The 18,896-nt window shown below is 46.6% G+C and overlaps 1 protein-coding gene and 1 non-coding gene across 2 annotated transcripts in view; one reads left to right on the top strand and one right to left on the bottom strand.

Moving 5' to 3' along the window:
- Positions 1-16,916, bottom strand: part of B4GALNT2 (beta-1,4-N-acetyl-galactosaminyltransferase 2 (SID blood group)) — a 21,568-nt gene extending 4,652 nt beyond the window's left edge. Inside the window, exons 1-8 of the mRNA XM_081805157.1 lie at positions 16,684-16,916; positions 15,767-15,904; positions 9,293-9,399; positions 8,051-8,088; positions 6,286-6,466; positions 5,050-5,136; positions 1,162-1,349; positions 299-439 (exon numbers count right to left, since the gene is read on the bottom strand). Coding sequence (XP_081661283.1) covers positions 299-439; positions 1,162-1,349; positions 5,050-5,136; positions 6,286-6,466; positions 8,051-8,088; positions 9,293-9,399; positions 15,767-15,904; positions 16,684-16,907 — 1,104 coding nt within the window. The 5' untranslated portion in view covers positions 16,908-16,916. The remainder of the gene's footprint in view (positions 1-298; positions 440-1,161; positions 1,350-5,049; positions 5,137-6,285; positions 6,467-8,050; positions 8,089-9,292; positions 9,400-15,766; positions 15,905-16,683) is intronic.
- LOC115943695 (U6 spliceosomal RNA) lies at positions 5,576-5,679 on the top strand. The gene has a single exon (XR_004078277.1). It is a non-coding gene; the product is annotated as a U6 spliceosomal RNA (small nuclear RNA).
- Positions 16,917-18,896: the final 1,980 nt, after the last annotated feature.

Here is an 18,896-nt window from a genome sequence, read left to right as displayed (position 1 = left end):
AGAAGTGATACATAAACACACCATTTTAAAGACAGAACAAGGGTTAATGTGGGGGGTTGTGTAATTTGCTCAAAGAAAATTAAATTTGGAGGCAGAAGCAGAAACCGCACAGCTCCTGATTCCTGGTGTGATGCTCTCAACCCGAGCAGTGCCGGCTTATTCCTCTCCTGCATCAGCCCCTGGCCCTCCCCAGGACCCTCCCCCTCCTGCCCCTTCCTCTCCCCTCTCCTCTTCCCCTTCCCTCTCCTGGCTGTCTCTACAGGTTGCAACCGGGGTAAACCTGGCAACTCTCCCTTACCACGTCCAGCTCTGTTTTCTCGAGGACATCCACCAGCACCTCTATCTTGGTGTTGTTGTTGAAGAGGAAATCATCGTCCACCCAGAGAACGTATTTGGTGGTGACCTGAGAGATGGCCAGGTTCCTACCAGCAAACCAACCCTGCAGGTGAAATGAGGTTAGATCAGTGGTTGCCATCCCTGGGAGCTTTCTAAACTCCCAACAGCCAGGCTGCGCCCCAAACAGCGGTTGAGAACTACTGGGTTAAAGGGAGTCCATGTCTCAGAGACACTGGAGGAAAGACAGTGACTCCCTGAATCAAAGGCTGAGGCAAAGAAAGGCTAGGAAGTCCTTCCTTGGTCCTAGGACCAGTGTGGATGGATTGAAGTCCTTTTTCAACTGAGTCTCTGTGGCTCTCCTTCCATTGCCCCTGTTGGTGCCTGGAAGGTGTTGTAGGGTGGGGCGCTATGGTCCGTATAATACCCATTTCCTTCTGTGTGTCCTTGTAGGAGGGAGGGTGTGTGTGTGGGAGAAAGAGAGAGCCTCTAGCTTGGGTAGAATCATAGGGATAACAAGTTTCTCTGCATGTCAGGAATCCCTAGAATGTCAGACACCTCAAGTCACTTAGAAGGACCTCAATTAATGTCCATACCAATCTCGAGGGAAGGCAGATTAACCACTTATTAATGCAGAAACGTGAGAGTGATCCGATTTCTCTGTGAATTTGGAGTCAGCAAAGGGACTCAGAGGACGGTCCCACCCCCTCTACTCCAGGATCATGCCACCGTGGGAAAGCCACTCAAGCGTCCCCATCCGGGGTGGAACCTGACTCTGGGGTCCTCTTTCCCAGGACCCAGATGTCTCCCCATCCGGGCGGGATGTACCTTCCCAAAGGGCATGGTGTAATATTCCACATGGTTGTCATTAATCTTCAGGGGCTCCTTGCTGTCATCGGCCACGATCACTATCAAGTCTGGGTAGTACTCACGAATGCTCCGTAGCATGGTCATGAGCTTGTGGGGACGGAGGAAGGTTTTGGTGGCAATGGTCACCAGGTCTCTGAGCTTCCTCTCTGGGCAAGAAAGGGTTGATGTCAGAACTCTGCCTTTTGGGAAGCCTCACTGATTTGACTTGCACTGTTCTGGTGATTTCTTTATGCCGCAACTTCTCAGTGTGGGCCTCGTGCCCACCACACTTAGTAAGAGTTTGTTAGTTGGAATAGAAAATAAATATATTTACAACATAGCTAGCTTGCTGAAATTTTATCCATCTTCTAGAATTTCTTTCCCTGGTTCTGTTGGCCCAACTACGCCATCTCCTACTGTCTGTATGAATGCTTTGTCTTACCAGCACTTGGCTTGCACGCTGCTGTCATGTTAATCCTAGGAACTGAGATGCACAGAGCTCTGCCCATCAAGGGGTTCAAGATGGAGGGACACGGGGCAGGGCCGGGGAGTGGAGAAAGGTCTAAAGGACTTGAGACCTGCCCCTGTCATCAGCTGCACTCCTAGAGAGAAACACACTTGGTCTCTCTCCTCAGGAAGACATCAGTGGTCTGTAGCTCTCCTTGGAGAGTGGAAGGTCTGGACCAGATAGTCCAGCTTAAGGCGTGTGATACCACAAAAACTTGGAAAAGGAGCAGCTTTTCTGCGGAAAAGGCCTCATGATGAATCACCTGGAGCTGTGGTGTGTTTTTGGGATTCAGTCATCAAACGTGGAGCCACGTCAGTGGACTGAGCCTGTGGGATATCTAGTTGGGGTGGGGTGGGCTCTGTTGGGAGTTAATGCATGCTGAAAGCCACAACCCTACCCGTGGCTTATGGATGAGTGTTCCAGAACCCCACTGCAGAGCCCCTTCTCAGAATGACAGAAGTCAGAAGTCTTTCCAGAATCCTCTTTTTAATACCTGTTGCACCATTACCCAGCTCCCCCTGGGTCGGAGGGCATGAGGGAAAAGTGATCAGTGGGAAGAGTCAAGTAAATGGTGTTCAAGGGCATGCCAAGTGAATTGTGTCCCCCCTTTTCTTGGGCCACATGCCAAGTTTGGTTCTTTTGTTATATAGTAAAGAGAGAACCAGGGGCATGAATTACTAGAGGATGTGGTCAAGATAGGGGGCTCCTGGCTAGGTTGGTGGTGTAGCTTTCTGTTTGAGAGTCCTTATTTTTTCCAAATATATAGCAGCGATAAAAATACAAAGATATAACTATGCTCAAAAATATACATTACTTCTAAGGAACAGAAATAAAAAGCAGTGATCAGAGCTGGGACCTGCCACATTCTGGGATCAGAAGCAGCAGAGGAGGCTGATTCTGAGGGGTAATGGAATTAAGGTGTCTCACGGGATGTGTGGGTCCAGAGCCAGGCTTTTTGCTAGAAGCCATGGACAAGAGCTAGGTTGCACACCCTCTATCCCTCATCACTAGGTAGTGTGATGGCCAGGCTAGGAACACCAGAACAGCCACCACCCCTGCACACACCTCTGGATGCCAACAGAAATGACACCACCTCACAGCCATGACCTGCGCCAAGCCACCCTCAGGCCCAGCAACTGGTTCTTTAATAACCCAATATCACCGTGTGGCAGGAACCCTGAGACTCCAGTATAAAATAGACCAGAAAGCTGGGCAGACACGGAATAGATCCAACGCTAAAGCTATGAGATGGGAAGGAGTCAGGAGAGAGAAGGGAGAGGAAAAAATAAGTGAGCGAAACCTCCTGCTCAAGATGAGCTCACCAACAAATATTACAGAACACTTAAAGAGAATTAGTATGAACGACAGCCGACGAATCTACCAAATCTATCGTGTACAGATGAACCCATTCCAGATAGACCGAAAATAATAGAGAAATCTGAAAATGATTTAAAATGAGAATGTTCAAGCAATGGCATACATACATTTTTTTCCCCTTTTTCTTTTTACAGAAACAATAGATTACTCTTCCCTCTCTTCTGTACCTGCTTATAACTTGGAAAGCATTTTGCAGCAGTATTAAAAAATCCCTCCTCCTGTGTTTCCCCTCCCTCCTTCTAAATGCCACTGCATGGAATTTCATTATATGGATGGAGCACACTTGATCTCATCAGTGCATCGCACCTGGAAGGTTTTTGTCTTCGCAAACAATGCTGCAATAAAGAACCCCAAACAAACATCATTTCACACATATATAAGTATCTGTACGATCATTTCTAGAGGTGCAATTGGTGGGCCGAAAGGAATGCACATCCCAAATGTTGATAGGTATTGCCAAATTGCCTCCGGAAAGGCTGTGCCAATTTACATTTCCCACCAGGAGTTTATAAGAATTCCTGCCCCCCACTCTTTGTCCAATACTTTCTGATATGAATGTATTTTTCATTTGCATTTCTTTTTAGTATGAGACTGAGCATATATTTTAATGGCTAAAAGTATTGAATTTAATCCGTTGCCAACTGTGCGTTTTTCCATTGGCTTATTAGGTGTTTGGTTTTTTGTTTTGTTTTGTTTAGGTGTTTTAAAAAAAAAAAAATTGCCCACCTGGGTGGCTAAGATGGTTAAGTGTCTGCCTTCGGCTCAGGTCATGATCCCAGGGTCCTGGGATGGAGTCCCACATCGGGCTCCTTGCTCAGCAGAGAGCCTGCTTCTCCCTCTGCCTGTCGCTCCCCCCTGCTTGTGCTCTCTCTCTCTCACTCTCTCTGGCAAATAAATAAATAAAATCTTTAAAAACACTTACTTATTTCAGTAATCTCTACAAGGTGGGACTTAAACTCCTGATGGCTCAGTCGCTGAGCATCTGCCTTCGGCTTAGGTCATGGTCCTGGGGTCCTGGGATCGAGCCCCGCATCGGGCTCCCTGCTCTGCGGGAAGCCTACTTCTCCCTCTCCCACTCCCCCTGCTTGTGTTCCCTCTCTCGCTGTGTATCTCTCTGTCAAAAAAATAAATAAAATCTTAAAAAAAAAACCAAAAAACAAACTTCTGACCCCCAGATCAAGAGGTGCATGCTCCACTGACCGAGCCAGCCCGGCACGGAGGCCTACCTATTAGGTGTTCTTATGGATTCATAGGCACTTTCAAGTAAAAGTACACCTTTGACTTTAGTGTGTGTTGAAGATATTTTTTTCGCCAATTTGTCCTTTGTCATTTGTCTTTGCTTTTGGTGGTTTTCTGCCCTAAAAACATTTAAAAATTTTATGTATTTTATGTGTGTAGTCTTTTCTTTCTGGTCTTTGTGTTTTGTGTCATATTTAGAAAGGTCTTATACTCTAAGATTATGTTTTAAACTCCACGGGTTTTTTTCTAGCACCTAAAAATATGAGATATTTGATCAATTTGGAATTTATCTTGGTATGAGCTGTAAGATAGATTCAACTTTGTATCTTCCTTTATCAACACAGTTGTCCCATGTGATTTCTTGGATCATCCATCTCTTCACCCTTTAATTTGGAAAGCTACCTTGATCACATGGTAAAGCTCCAACATATCTGTCTCTGGGTTTCCAATTCGACTCCATTGATATATCTAGCCATGGTCCAATACCACACTGTTTTTATTACTATTACTTATTAAGATGTTATAATTAATTTTTTTTTTCAAAATAAGCACAACCACATAATAAGTTAAATACAATTAAGTAATATTAGGAGAATTTAGAATTTTCTTTCTTGTTTGTCAGGAATCATATCAGAGCAATTATTTTCATCAATTCTTCTCCTGCGCCTCAGAGCTGGTCCCTTCCGAGTTTCACCAACTAGCTACAAGATCCCGCCTTGGAGCCCCAGGAGCAAGGGTCTTACCTGGTCCAGGGTCATATAACTTGGGGATGACAGGATAGCGGATGGTCACTGGAAACTTGACCACCGAGGACTTGGACTCCAGACTCACTGGAGGGAGAAATAAGGTCAAGGAGGACAGCACAGAGTCTAGGTCACTCTCCACACTGCCCCAAGGAAGCCGATTTGCAGCAGGGGTAAAGGCTCAGTAGAGAATGTCTGCCTGGGAGGAGACCCCACAGAGTCGACAGCATTCTGCCTCCTGACTTGCTGTGTGTCTCTGGGGTAACTGGCTGAATGCCTCCTTCTTTTTTTTTTTTTTTTTTAAATTAAGTAATCTCCCTGCCCAACGCAAGGCTTGAACTCAGGACTCTGAGATCAAGAGTCGCATGCTCCACCAATGAGCCAACCAGGCGCCCCCTGCTGAATGTCCCTTAACTCGCATTTCTTCCACTGTGAGAGTCTGGTGGGGTGGAATGGGTTTGGAATCATAGGGTCTGGATTAAGTTTGACTTTACCATTTATTACCTGAACTACCTTGGGTAAATTAGCGCTTGTTTCAGCAGTTCAAATACTCAAATTGGAAAGATACAGAGATCAGCATGGCCCCTGCACAGGGACTACACGCAAATTCGAAACACCTTGGGTAAATCACTTACTCTCCTCCAGCTACAAAACCAGGATAACACCACCTGCCCTGTTCTATCTCGCAGGGTCATTTGGTGAAAGGAAATGTTTGGGAATCTGAAAGTAGAGAGAGCGCTCTCTTTAGTTTGTGCTCATGCATAATCTATCCTGTGTTTCAGTTTTCTGTTGGTGTCCTGGGAATGCATCCTGGGTAGCTAGTCAAAAGAGAAAAGAGTGACTTTAATTCCCCCACGTCTCTCTTTTCCTGAAGGTGCCCAGGACAAGACACTGATGCACAGACTGGGTCCCTCCTCTCTCACAGGTGAAGTCTTCAGCTCTGAGAGCTACGGATAATGGGGAACAGAGCCGGGTGGTTTCCAGGTGCGTTGCATGAATGATCTGCCCTCACAGAGAGATGCATGTTCTTTCCTTCAAGTCACGCTGTGGGGTCAGTGGCAACATGGGGGTAATGTTGGGGACAGTAATTGAGAAGTTAGAGGTCTAGGTTTAGAAACAAGAGCAAGGGAAACATCCTAAATGCTGGCAGGCTTCCTGGAGGAGGAAGACTTTGAGAGGGCCCGGTGGTGTTTTCCCACTCCCTAAGCGTTTTGCCATCCAAGGACAGGCTCTCACCGACATCCACCCTGTGGTGCAGGTACACCGTGCTGGTGTATGTCAGGTGCTGGAGGATGAAATTCAAAAGCTTCCGGTCACTGGTCGAAATGGTCAGCTGCTTCTGGCCTCTGCCCTGCACCACACTGTCTGGGATGTCAGCGAGAGTATTCAGTGTCCCCAGAGAAGCTGTCAGGGTGACCTAAGGTGGGCGAGGTAGAAAGACGCTAAATGCAAGGGAAAGCACATGCCCCGGACTGGCCAGCAGGGGGCAGAGCGCGTGAGGCTGAGCGGAGGCGCCCCCGGATGTCCCTGGAAGCTGGGGTCTGGCTCCAAAGCCCTCCGCTGCTCTATCCCCGGCGAAGTAGAATCAAGTCCTGGGGACTCGTGTGTTCAAGGGCCATTGCTCTCTTAGGTCTTGGCTTACAGGATCCCATTCTAGATTTCTTCTTACTCCCTCTGACCGCCCCTTTTGATTTCCAACTGCCTCCGACCGCCTCCTCCTCCGCCTCCGTCTGACCTCCCGGTGGAGTTTTTCCAAGGTTGGTTCCGTGCCCTTTTCTCTGACTATTCAACACCGTCACACTAGAGGAGGCGGCTTTAAATACCATTCAGATGCTAATGGCTTAAAAATGTGTGTCTCTAGCTCCCGTCTTTCTGAGACCCAACTGCCGGGCTGGTTGCTCTGCTAGGAAGTGCCACGGGCAACCGAAATCTTTACAACTGCTGATTTTTCTCTGTAAACCTGTTTGCCACTCTCTCCCTGGTTCCCCCTGCCTCGTGAATGGCACCTTCATCCATTCAACTATTGAAGTCCCTAAAGGAGGTCATTGCTCTTCTGAGGGAGTCTTGTTGGGTCTACCTTCAACATGGAGCTAGAACTGGTCCCTTTCTCTCCATCCCATTGCTACTCCCTAAAGCAACTCTCCTCTCCTGCCTTCTCGTCCTCTGGGCAGCCGGGTGTTTTTATGAAAAGTACACTGGGTTATGTCACGCCTGCTGAAAACACTTCGGTCAGCCAACAGGTGTTTTCTGAGGTCCAAATTATAGGTCTTGGGAAAAGAGTAGTGAATACAACCAACTCCCCACCTTCAAGAGGCTTATATTCTAGTCGGGGAGAATGGCGGTAAGCATATCATGATGCATATAAAATAATTCAGGTACAGGAAAGCACCACGAAGAGGATAACACAGAGCACCTGGAAAGTGGCAGAGGTGGGGGAGGGGTGCTTTGCTGGTAGTGGGGGAGGGCAGAGCAGGCTGTTGAGGATAGAGTAGTCTGTTTTGCAGATTTGCTCACTCATCACCCACTCCAACCTCTGGCATGCAGAGTGGGAAAACTAAAACTACATTTCCCAGACTCCTTTTTAGATTAGGGTTCTGGATGCAGTTTGCCTCCCAGCCATCACTCTATGGGCACAAGGGCTGGATTTGGAGCTACATTAAGCGGGGAACGAAAGGCAGGGCACGGAACCCCGGTCTTGCTGGCTGGCACTAACCCTGGCGGAGGCAACACGCACCGGCAACATGCAATTCCTCTGGCAGCAAGGCCAACAGCATCTGTGCTGGCCCGGGGCTCTGGAAGTCCTTGGAACTGCAGCCACTGAATGGCTGGAAAAATCTGCCTTCTGGAGGCATCCTACCCCCTCTCCCCACCTTGGACTCGTGTCGGATATTTAATCTGGATGAGCACTCTGTCAAAATTCAAGACCCATGACCATTGGGCACGACCAGCCATCACTGGGCAGTGATGCCAAGTGCAAAAAGGGGCTGGGAAGGGGACTTGCCTCATAGATGGGGGCCTCTGGTCCTTCAAACTGGAGACCTGGAGGACAGAAAAAAGGATAAAAAACACCATTTGAGAGGATGCCAAGGGCTCCCTGATGCTCGCTACCTTCCTGATGACTCCTACAAATCCTTCCACAATCCTTTCCGGGGTCACCTCTTATCCAGGGTGTTTGCTGACCACTCCCCTCTCCCTGGGGTCCTGTTAGGGGTGTCCCATGGTCCTTCTCAAATTCCAGTGCATCTAAAGCCTCTGATGCCCACCCTCAGCATTGGACATGTTCTGTGAATTAATCCAGCCCCTTCCAGGATCTCTGTTACTGAAGGGAAGGCAGCAATGGATAAGTAATGAATCGTCTTTATGTGAGGTCCCTAGAATAGTCAAATTGGTAGAGATGAGACAAGACATTCTACTGAATGGTGGTTGCCACAGGTGGGGGTCGGGTGGGGGGAAGGGAGTCAACGTTAAATGGGTACAGAGTTTCAATGGGGGAAGATTACAAAGGTCTGGAGATGGATGATGGTCGCAGCTGCAGAACAATGAGAATATACTTAATGCCACAAAACTGTGTGCTTAAAAATGATTAATATAGTAAATTTTATGTTTTGCATATTTTACATGCAAAAAAGGGAATCATCCAAAATGGCAAATGACCTTTTTAAATGACTATTCAAAAATACTAGCAATTCCTCCAAATGTATTTACTTTAGAATCTATCTCTGTTCTCATAATATGACTAATTCAAGTTCTAATTCAAATATAGCCTCCCTATGGGGTCTTAGATAACTTAAGTCATCTGTGAAATTGGCAAAATGACATTTACCTCACAGGGATGTGGTGCTGAACTAGAGAAGTGTGTACAAATCCCTTGTGGAGGGGGGTTTTAACCAACATAAATGTTCTTTTCAATATACTCTCCCAGGAGATGGGCTCATCTTTGCCTGGGCTCATGATGCTGGAGGACCTCAAAAAGCCAATCATGTCCTACGATTCCCTGAGGCACACAGATTTCTGTCCTCTTCTGTGTTATCTCAGATCCCCGGGGAGGTCACATCGGCTAAGGGCGGTTCCCAATGGTGGAAACACTGAGACTAACCATTAAATGAAATCATGTCAAGCTTCCCGCATTGTGCTGAGTACACAGCAGATACTCAGTGAATGACTGTTCGCATCCACTCCCCCATTTTGCTTAAGAAGAGTTAAGAAAGTTGCCTGGCTCCTCTCCACATGGAGATGTACCTACCTGGGATGGGAACTGTGTGCAGGGGCATCACCTCTACCCCATGGACCGGGTACCCAAAAGGGAGGTTGGGCTGAGCCAGCAGCGGAGGTGGACGGGGCAACCCTTCTCTGCAGGAAACAGTAGCAGAACCGTTAGCAGCTGCTCTCACGCGCCCCCCTGGTTAGTTCTGACAGTGGTACCTGTGCCCGGAGCTCCTTGCTGCCCATGGGGAGAAATGGAAAGTAGATGGTCCTGTTCACCCCTCCAATTCCCTCCCTCCTTTATTCACCCCTCCATTCCCTTCCCTCCAGCCTTGAATTCTGCAAAGGAATTGAGGCAGTTTACAACAAAGCACATACAAAATTAAAAACACAACCCGGGAGAAAGAAGAAACAAAATAACAAGACCATCTGGGTGAACCCAGCGGCAGCAGCCAAATGCCAGGGTCACATGTGAACTTCCTGGTAGTCAGGGTATAAAGCGATGGACAGTCAGTACTCTGGTCTTATTATCAACAGGACAAAGCAGACAACTTCTGAGGCAAATAAACCTTTTCCTGGCACTGAACTCAAAAAGAAAATACATCACAAGAAATGTGATTTGTTGCCTCGGTATTTTCAGAGCAAACGCGGTGATGATTTTCATATGATTTTGTTGTTATAACAACCTCAGTCAAGGGCAAGCACATAACAAGCCAGCGAGATGGATTCTTTGGGGGACTACGGTAATATGGTTGAAATGCAGCCTTTGGGGATCCAGCGTGGCCAAGGGTATCATTTAGATCACCTGGAAGAAAAATTAGACTACTCTAGTGAATATCTGAGAATACGAAAGAGACAAAATTTAAAAATGGGAAATGATGTAAATAGGCAATTAAGAGAAGAGGAAGTACAAATGGCTAATGCATAAATGAAGCGTGCTCAGTTTCAAAATTAACCAGGGAAATGCAACTTTAAAAACAATGAACTGGAGGTGCCTGGCTGGCTCAGTTGGTAGAGCCTATGACTGTTGATCTCAGGGTTGTAAATTCAAGCCCCACGTTGGGTGTAGAGATTGCTTAAAATAAAATCAAATCTTAAAAAACAACAACAACGACAAGGAAATACCTTTTTCATTAATGTTTCAAAACGTAGTGATAAGGAGTATTGGTTAGGTAGGGGGTGGTTCTACCCTTACCCACTCCTCGCGAAAGTGTGAATTAACATAGGTCCTCTTGAATGCAATTTGCCAGTATTCATTAAAAGTAGAGTGAGCAATTCAGATGCTAATTAAGGGGAGAAACACCTCCCTGTGTAAACAACGACGTGCATAAGGAGGTTCATTTCAGCACTGTTGAAATGAACATCCTGGGGCACCTGGGTGGCTCAGTCATTAGGCGCCTGCCTTTGGCTCGGGTCACGATCCCAGGGTCCTGGGATCGAGCCCCGCATCGGGCTCCCTGCTCCGCCGGAAGCCTGCTTCTCCCTCTCCCACTCCCCCTGCTTGTGTTCCCTCTCTCACTGTGTCTCTCTCTGTCAAATAAATAAAATCTTAAAAAAAAAAAAAAAAATCCTCATAAGCATCTTAACAAAATAAGGAAAGAATGTAAATATAATGTAAGATTATTATTATAAATTATGTAAATGTAATAATGAAAATTTCCCTCAAATCTGAATATCATTCAATAGGATAATGGCTTAATAAAATTCAGTGTATTCATATTCATAGCTAAATAGCAATTAAAAGGGAAGAACTAGATATATAGATAGCTCTTAAAAATGTACTTAATGAGGGATTCCTAGGTGGCTCAATCGGTTAAGCCTCTAATTCTTGGTTTTGGCTCAGGTCATGATCTCAGGGTTGTGAGTTCGAGCCCCACGTTGGGCTCCAAGCTGTGCACGGAGCCTGCTTAAGATTCTCTCTCTCTCTCCCCCTCTGCCCCCTCTCCTTCTGCCTCCTGCCTGTGCTCAAGCACTCTCTCTCTAAAACAAAAACAAAAACAAACTTAAAAAAAAGATATTGAATGAAAAAAGCAAATTCTAGAGTGATTTGTTCTTATGGTATCAATTACATTAAAAACATACACACAGTTGGGTGAAACAGGTGAAGGGGATGAAGCACCGAATCATGTACAGTATTGTTGAATCGCTATATTGTACGCCTGAAACTAATATAACACTGTATGTTAACTACACTGGAATTAAAATAAAATTTAAAAATACACACAAAAACCCAAGAGTATATGTTTATGTGGATATAGATACACATACATATGTATGTGATTATGTGTGTTCATCTGTGTGTATAGCAGTATAAAAAATTGTGTGGAATAATATATACCAAACTCCTAAGGGCAGATTGGGTTGGCAAGAGAGCATATCATATAAGGAAGGGAAGCAAGGAGAGTTGAGGGGGTTGGTTCAAGTGGACTTTTTTTAAAAGAGCATTATCCATATACTACTTTTTCTTTAAAGATTTTATTTATTTATTTGAGAGAGAGAGAATGAGAGATAGCATGAGAGGGGGGCGGGTCGAAGGGAGAAGCAGACTTCCCGCTGAGCAGGGAGCCCGATGCAGGACTCGAGCTGGTACTCCAGGATCATGACCCTAGCCGAAGGCAGTCACGTACCCAACTGAGCCACCCAGGCGCCCCGTGTACTTAACTTTTTAAGTGAAGTATAATATGGAGCCAATCAGACTCAAATGAACCTGAGATCTTACCCAATATCAAGCTCCACTCATGATTTCAAGGATACAGACATTATGTGTCAGAGACCGAGCGCGCAGAGGTCCCGGGCATCGGGGGTGGGTCCCGGCCACGCCATCCCACATCAGACGTGCGCTCTCTGGCAGAGGATAATAGGCGTGATCTCCAAATGGGGTTTTGTCGGATTCCCTCACACAGCAGAGAGCATGTAAGTTATGAATCATCTCCATTTTATACCCGCAGAGAGTAGTCCAGCTCCGGTGACATTTGCCAGGGGCTGAAGATTCTGGGTTATTTATTCTATGTGATCCCTTTGGCCCTGTGCTAAAGTGGGCACAAAGAGACCAAGAAAATCCCATTCCTGGAGGGGGAGAACCCAGACTGAGACACCAATAACTAGAATACTAGGTCACTTGTTCAGTAACAGGAATGAGGCCAGCTCTGAATGCTACCTTCCGGAACATTCCTTTTGTAATTCTCAGAATTGGAAACTGCTCTCACTCCTCAGACCTACCACTCCCCCTGACTAGTATCGTAACCCTGAACTCCTGAGTTCCACACCATTTGCTGAACACACCCGGTGGGCCACAGAGCACCCACGGTCATTGCACACTGAGCTGGGTCTCTGTGCGTGATTATGGCAGGGGCAGAGACGGTGAGGTGGAGGGTGGAAGGGCCTGGAGAGGGCACGCTACTGTATCCTCTCTGGTCCGCTGTGAGCTCCCTGGGAGCAGGATCTAGATCAGCTCTGTCTCTGTACCTAACTCAGCATCTTGCTCAGAGCAGTCAGGGTGTTTCTTGGGCTAACGGAGAAAGAGTTGAGGCACGGGTGGGAGCTGAGCATCTTCTTCCATGGCTACGGCCATGATGACAGGAGACCTGGTTCACATCACTGATTATTACTGGGCTCTGTTCTTGTACCTGCGTTGCTAGGTATAATCCCAGGAGAGCCGGGCATTTCCCCAGGTGAAGGAGGGGCAGGTGAGGACACGGCCAGCTCGTAGCCTTCCCTGTTTGGAGTCAGTTCCTTCTTATAATTAATTCCTCTGCCCAGCTCCCCCTGGACCAGCATCCCCTCCTAGGAGTCCCCTGCCTCACATTCTCCTAGCCCTTTCAGTTCCCCCATCTCACTCTCTCCAGTGTCTTCAAAACTCCCTGCATCTTCTCCCTCCCCCCACCACGCACCTCCTGCAATGTGCACACCTGAGGTGTTCCTTGCTGGAAACAGCCCTGGCCTCTTTCTCCCAGCAGCCCCAACCTGCCCAACACAGAGACGGAAGCCATCATCCTGCAGGAATCTGCCCCTCTGTTTCCCCGCACACCATCCACGTATTCCAGAGATGCTTGTTGAGCCCTACTCTGTGTCAGGCGCCTCAAGTCCCCGACTAACGGGACCTCCCAGACAGTGGCCCAGAGAGACCAGGAGACACAGCGGGAACCACACTGGCAAGAGGCTATTGGAGGAGGGTACTGGGGCAGAGCCAGGCACGGGTTCTGCTTGCTGTGAGAGCTTATCACATCAACCTATAGTTGTTTCTATAGTTTTCTCATGTCTACTATCCTCTACATTCATCGATGTTACAAACGTGATACAGTTTTAAGCCCTTCCATGTGTCAATTCATTACATGTCACAACTCTAGGTACGATTACTGTCCCCATTTTACAGAAGAGGGTAAGCAGCTTGCCCAAGGTCATCTGGCTGGGATGTGGAGGATGCAGGACCCGAATGCAGCCAGTCAACCTCCCTTGGCAGCACGGTTAGCTACAGAGCCCTATTGCTCCTCACACAGCTGGGTGGGGCCAAGGTTCAAATCCATGCCAGAATCATGTGTCTATCCCACTGGTTCTTTGACTTCCAGTGCTGCCTCCTTCGGGTGCCCCCATCTCTCTTCTGTGGAGTCATCCATTTGTATGTAGCTGGTGGGTGGGGAGTGGTAGCTGATTCCCCAAATCGACCCTGGAGGGACCCGACTCGCCCTTTCCCTTCCTTGATTCATGACTCAGGCTCAGCCAGCTGAGCACCTGGGGACCGTTCATCCCAGAGGCACAGATACCGCTGTTCCAGCAGCACAAGGAACATTGACCTTCCGCCTAACGACGCAAAAAAGCCTGCCTCCCGTACACCTTCCCTGCTGTGTATTCTCCACTGAAAAGCCAGAGTGATATTTTACAAGAGGATCTCAGATAAGAACTTGCCACTTTTAAAAACCATTCAGTTCTTGGGGCGCTTGGCTGGCTCAGTTGGTTGGGCGTCCAACTCTTGATTTTTGCTCAGGTCATGATCTCAGGGTTGTGAGATCGGCCCCGGGTTGGGCTCTGCATTCAGCGTGGAGGCTGCTTGACATTGTCTCTCTCCCTCTCCCTCTGCCCCTCCCCCCACTCATGCTCTCTCTAAATAAATAAATAAAATCTTAAAAAAAAAAACAAAAAAACAACTGTTCAATTCTTTGCATTACTCAGAAAGCAAAATGCACGCTCCACCTCCCGGCTTACAATGGCCATCATGACTGGCCTCTCTCTGGGCTCATATCCCACCAGCCCTCCCCTGAGTTACTAGAGCTCCAACAGCCACCACCTGCTTGCTTGTCATTCAGCCATCACGAAAGCCCCCCGCCATGCCTGAGGCTCTGGGCCCTGGATTAACTCTTCCTTCTGAGATGCTCCTTTACAGGAGATTGTGGGGACTCCGGCTTGATATACAAATCAGAGTTCAAGGTCACCTTCCTTCATCATCCCATTAAATTTTAGGCCATCAAGTAACATTCTACCACACTATTTTAATTTATTCTTCCATAGAGCACTTATAACCATCTAATATTTAGGTGATTTATGTATCTCTTAATGAATTATGTATCTCCTGGAAGAACTATAAGAGCAGTAATATTAATAGTAAACCACAACAATAGCAGTAGGTGATATTTTTGTAGTGCTTGTATAGGTCAGGCCCTTCATGAGTTACTAGCTCTTTGTATGTTAATACAACGCATATTACAAAGCCTTCGTAAGTCTATGAAAGAAATATCTTTATTATAATTTTTCATATGAAGATACTTAAGTACTGGGAGGTCAAGTAACTTGCCATCCAGCCTATTCTAGAGTTCAAGTCCCTAATCATGGTGCTCTTATTTGTAGTTTTTATTATTTTGCTGTAACTCATAAATGATTGCTAGAAGAAAGGAAGGAAGGAAGGAAGGAAGGAAGGGAGGAAGGAGGGAGGGAGGGAGGGAGGGTAGGCCTGTCCAGCCCTTCTGTGCTCCCTTGGTTCTTGATTTCTTATCTTGGTCATCCTATCACCTATGGTTTTGAGGAGGTTCCAACATCCTTCCCACAAATACCCTTTTGATATAAGCCCATCAGAATCAATCACTGCTCTTTTCAACAATCCTGGTCCATACACCCCAAGTGTGGAATTCTGGGCCCTGCACATAGCAGGGGAAAGTATGTTCTCAACATATAAATGAATTAGAGATGCACCTTGCTGTGAAGTCACCTGCTGTGAAGGCCTGGGTGCCCCGAGCCTCTGCCACCAACACCACATGGCTGTCCCAGACTATTTTCATTCCTTTGCTCTGTTCTTACTATGAAATGCTTTAGACATGCAAAGTTTGATAAATCTTCATCTATGGGTTGTTTTCCTCCATTCTCTCTCCTTGCTTTATTCCTAACAGTTCCCGCCCCCCGCCCCCGCCCAGGGACTCCTGCAAGAGAGGAGTTCCTCCCTGTTTTCTTGGGACCCACACCATCAAGACACTGTAGAGAGAGCTTTTGCTCTACCCCAGGATCCAAGAGCCCTCACGGTCTGCATTACCTCCTCTGAAAGTGTTCAAATTCAGCCTGTCTCCTTGCTTTCACCGCAGGGAGCTCACTCTGGCCATAAGCATCCTGAAAGTTATAGCTTTCCTGCTGGGTGGTAGCTTCGCATTTGCACTGGTTTTTCGGGAACAGCCTAAAACCAGAAAAGGACTGTGAGCAAGGAGTGGGTGGGTGGACTGGTGGGTGAGAGAGAACCTGGGGTCTAATCAGTGTGTGGTTCACCCTGAGCATCTCCTTTCCCATATACCCAACTGTCCTACTTGGGAGGAGATTCTGAAATCCCAGCAGTGGCCCCTCCCAGAGATACAGGGGAGGGGAGGAGAGGGAATGGGGAAGGGGAAGAAGGCCCCCTCTCTGGAATTATCTCCTGCACCAAATGTCTTTAAACTTGAGTCATGTGAGGGGCGCCAGGGTGGCTCAGCCGTTAGGCGTCTGCCTTTGGCTCAGGTCATGATCCCAGGTTCCTGGGATCAAGCCCCGCATCGGGCTCCCTGCTCAGCAAGAAGCCTGCTTCTCCCTCTCCCACTCCCCCTGCTTGTGTTCCCTCTCTCGCTGTGTCTCTCTCTGTCAAATAAATAAATAAAATCTTTAAAACAAATAATAAACTTGAGTCATGTGAATGCCAGTGGCATCTGGGCCCCACCAGAAGAGGAGGCCAGCAGGACAGAAGGGCAGCATCTTTCTTGCGATTTTAGCCAAAGAGGCCCTCCAGAGTTTTAAGGGACCTTGCTGGGTGCTGTAGAGAACACACTGCACCCTGCAGACCAAACCTTTTCCAGGTCCCACAGTTTGGATCACTTGAACAACAAGCACAGGTTTGGGAAAGCAGGGAACTGGCTATAAAATGGGCACAGTAAACCATAGGAGGAGCAAGGGAGACACCGGACCAACGTGGAAGAACTTGACTCTCACCAGATTCCATCATAGATAAAGAGGTTCTTGAGACGTTCCTCAGGTAGAAGCTTCGGCATCTGGTTAGCCAGAGCAGAATGAGGGAGCTCTGGCGTGGGGCTACTGAACTCCGCACTTCTGAACATAAGTACAACAATGCCAAGTCCTATGAGGAAAACTAAGATCCTGAAGAGCCGCAGAGACTCACACCTGTTGGAACATGAAAGAACAAATTCCATTAACATCTTTTTTCTTGATCACATAATAAATGACTCGATTGTGTAATATACGTGGGAATAATAACTTGAAGAAAAATATAAGTGGAATATCTTATACTACTTGCCAAAATTGGTGTCTGATTTTAAAAAAGAGTAAAGAATCAAGCTGCAACAAAGAGACTCAGAAAAATCACAAAGCAAAGAATGGGCAAAAACATCCCAAGGGGGACAAAAAAGAACATAAGGTTTGCAATATTTATGTCAGCATAGTTGAATTCAAGGCCAAAAAAATTTATTAAATAGGACAAAAAAGATCACTTGCAATGACCAAATACATGACCCACAAAACAGACGTAGTGGTCATGAACTTTATCCACTAAATAATAGCATTAAGGTACAGAAAGCAGGGCACCTGAGCGGCTGAGTCGGTTAAGCATCTGACTCTTGATTTCAGCTCAGGTCTTTTTTCTTTTTTTTTTTTTAAGATTTTATTTATTCATCTGAGACACAGAGATACAGAGAGAGAGAGAGAGAGCATGAGCAGGGAGAGAGGCAGAGGGAGAGGGAGAAGCAGGCTCCCTGCCGAGCCAGGAGCCGGATGTGGGGCTCGATCCCAGGACCCTGGGATCATGACCTGAGCCGAAGGCAGACGCCCAACCATCTGAGCCACCCAGGCGCCCCTCAGCTCAGGTCTTGATCTCAATGAGTTCAAGCCCCATGTTGGGCTCCACGCTGGGTGTGGAGCCTACTTAAAAAAAAAAAAGTACAGAGAGCAAAAAAAGAAAAAGGCAGAAGGATTACAAATACAAAGATAGTCATAGATTCCAACATTCTCACATCTAAGACCTAACGCTCTCACAACTCAGTGCTTCACAAATCAAGTCTCAAAAATATATAAATGATATAATTCATATTCTGTTAAAGAGCTCTTAGAACACTTACAAAAATTGGCCACACAAAGAAAACTGTAATCAAGTAGAAATAGTTCAGATCATGTACTCTGACAGTGCAATCAAAATATAACCTAATGAAAAGCCCCCTTCCCCAACAGCATGGAAATTTTAGAAAAGCTTTCCAAAGCAACCATCAAATCAAGGACATCAGAACAAGAATATAAAGATAATAAAGGCACTACATTCCAGAACTATGTAACACACTCAAACTGTCCTGAGAGGAAAAATTGAAGTTTTAAATACCAATTTCTAACTATGAGACATAAAATTAATAAATTACACAATCAAATAAGAAGGTTGAAAAAAGGACAAAGAAAAGCAGAAAGAGGAACTCAGTAACAATGCAAGGAGAAAGTGGTGAATTAGAGAAACCTAAAATGGAATAATTGCTAAATCTAAGCCCTGAGTAGACAGCTTTTGTGATATCTGCCTAGTTTATAACCTCCCTTCTGTAAGACTTTTCTCCTGACTCACACCGGTGACACCTAAGATCCCAGCTCCGTGCTACACGATACTCCCCTGGCAATGGTGGATTGGACCAAGGGTGAACACCTTGTCTGAGGTGGGCCAGTCAACCACAATTTCTTCCCCGGGAATTAGAAATGAGATCAGGTATCCTGAACCAAGAAGAGAAGGGGGAATAGAAAGTGAGAGACACAAAGTGAAACCTGGATCTTGAACACCCCAATGAAAGGGATGACTTTCTAGAAAAACACAAACCTCACGGAAGCTCAACAGACCCGTGAAAGTCTCTGAGGAAATTGCAAAGGCCTATCTACTCTCCCTTTCAACAAAGTCTCAAATCTATGTTTCAAAAGTAAACAATTCTCGTTTATAAAAAAAAAAAAGCTTTAGGGGCGCCTGGGTGGCTCAGTCGTTAAGCATCTGCCTTCGGCTCAGGTCGTGATCCCAGGGTCCTGGGATCGAGCCCCACATCGGGCTCCCTGTTCCGCGGGGAGCTTGCTTCTCCCTCTCCCACTCCCCCTGCTTGTGTTCCCTCTCTCACTGTGTCTCTCTCTGTCAAATAAATAAATAAAATCTTAAAAAAAAAAAAAGCTTTACA

This window comes from Leptonychotes weddellii, chromosome 15 (assembly GCF_054177405.1).
Source record: "Leptonychotes weddellii isolate Sample4059 chromosome 15, ASM5417740v2, whole genome shotgun sequence".
In the NCBI taxonomy this organism is placed as follows: Eukaryota; Metazoa; Chordata; class Mammalia; order Carnivora; family Phocidae; genus Leptonychotes; species Leptonychotes weddellii.
Note: the sequence above shows the minus strand (reverse complement) of the source record. Positions and strands in the feature narration are given on the sequence as shown.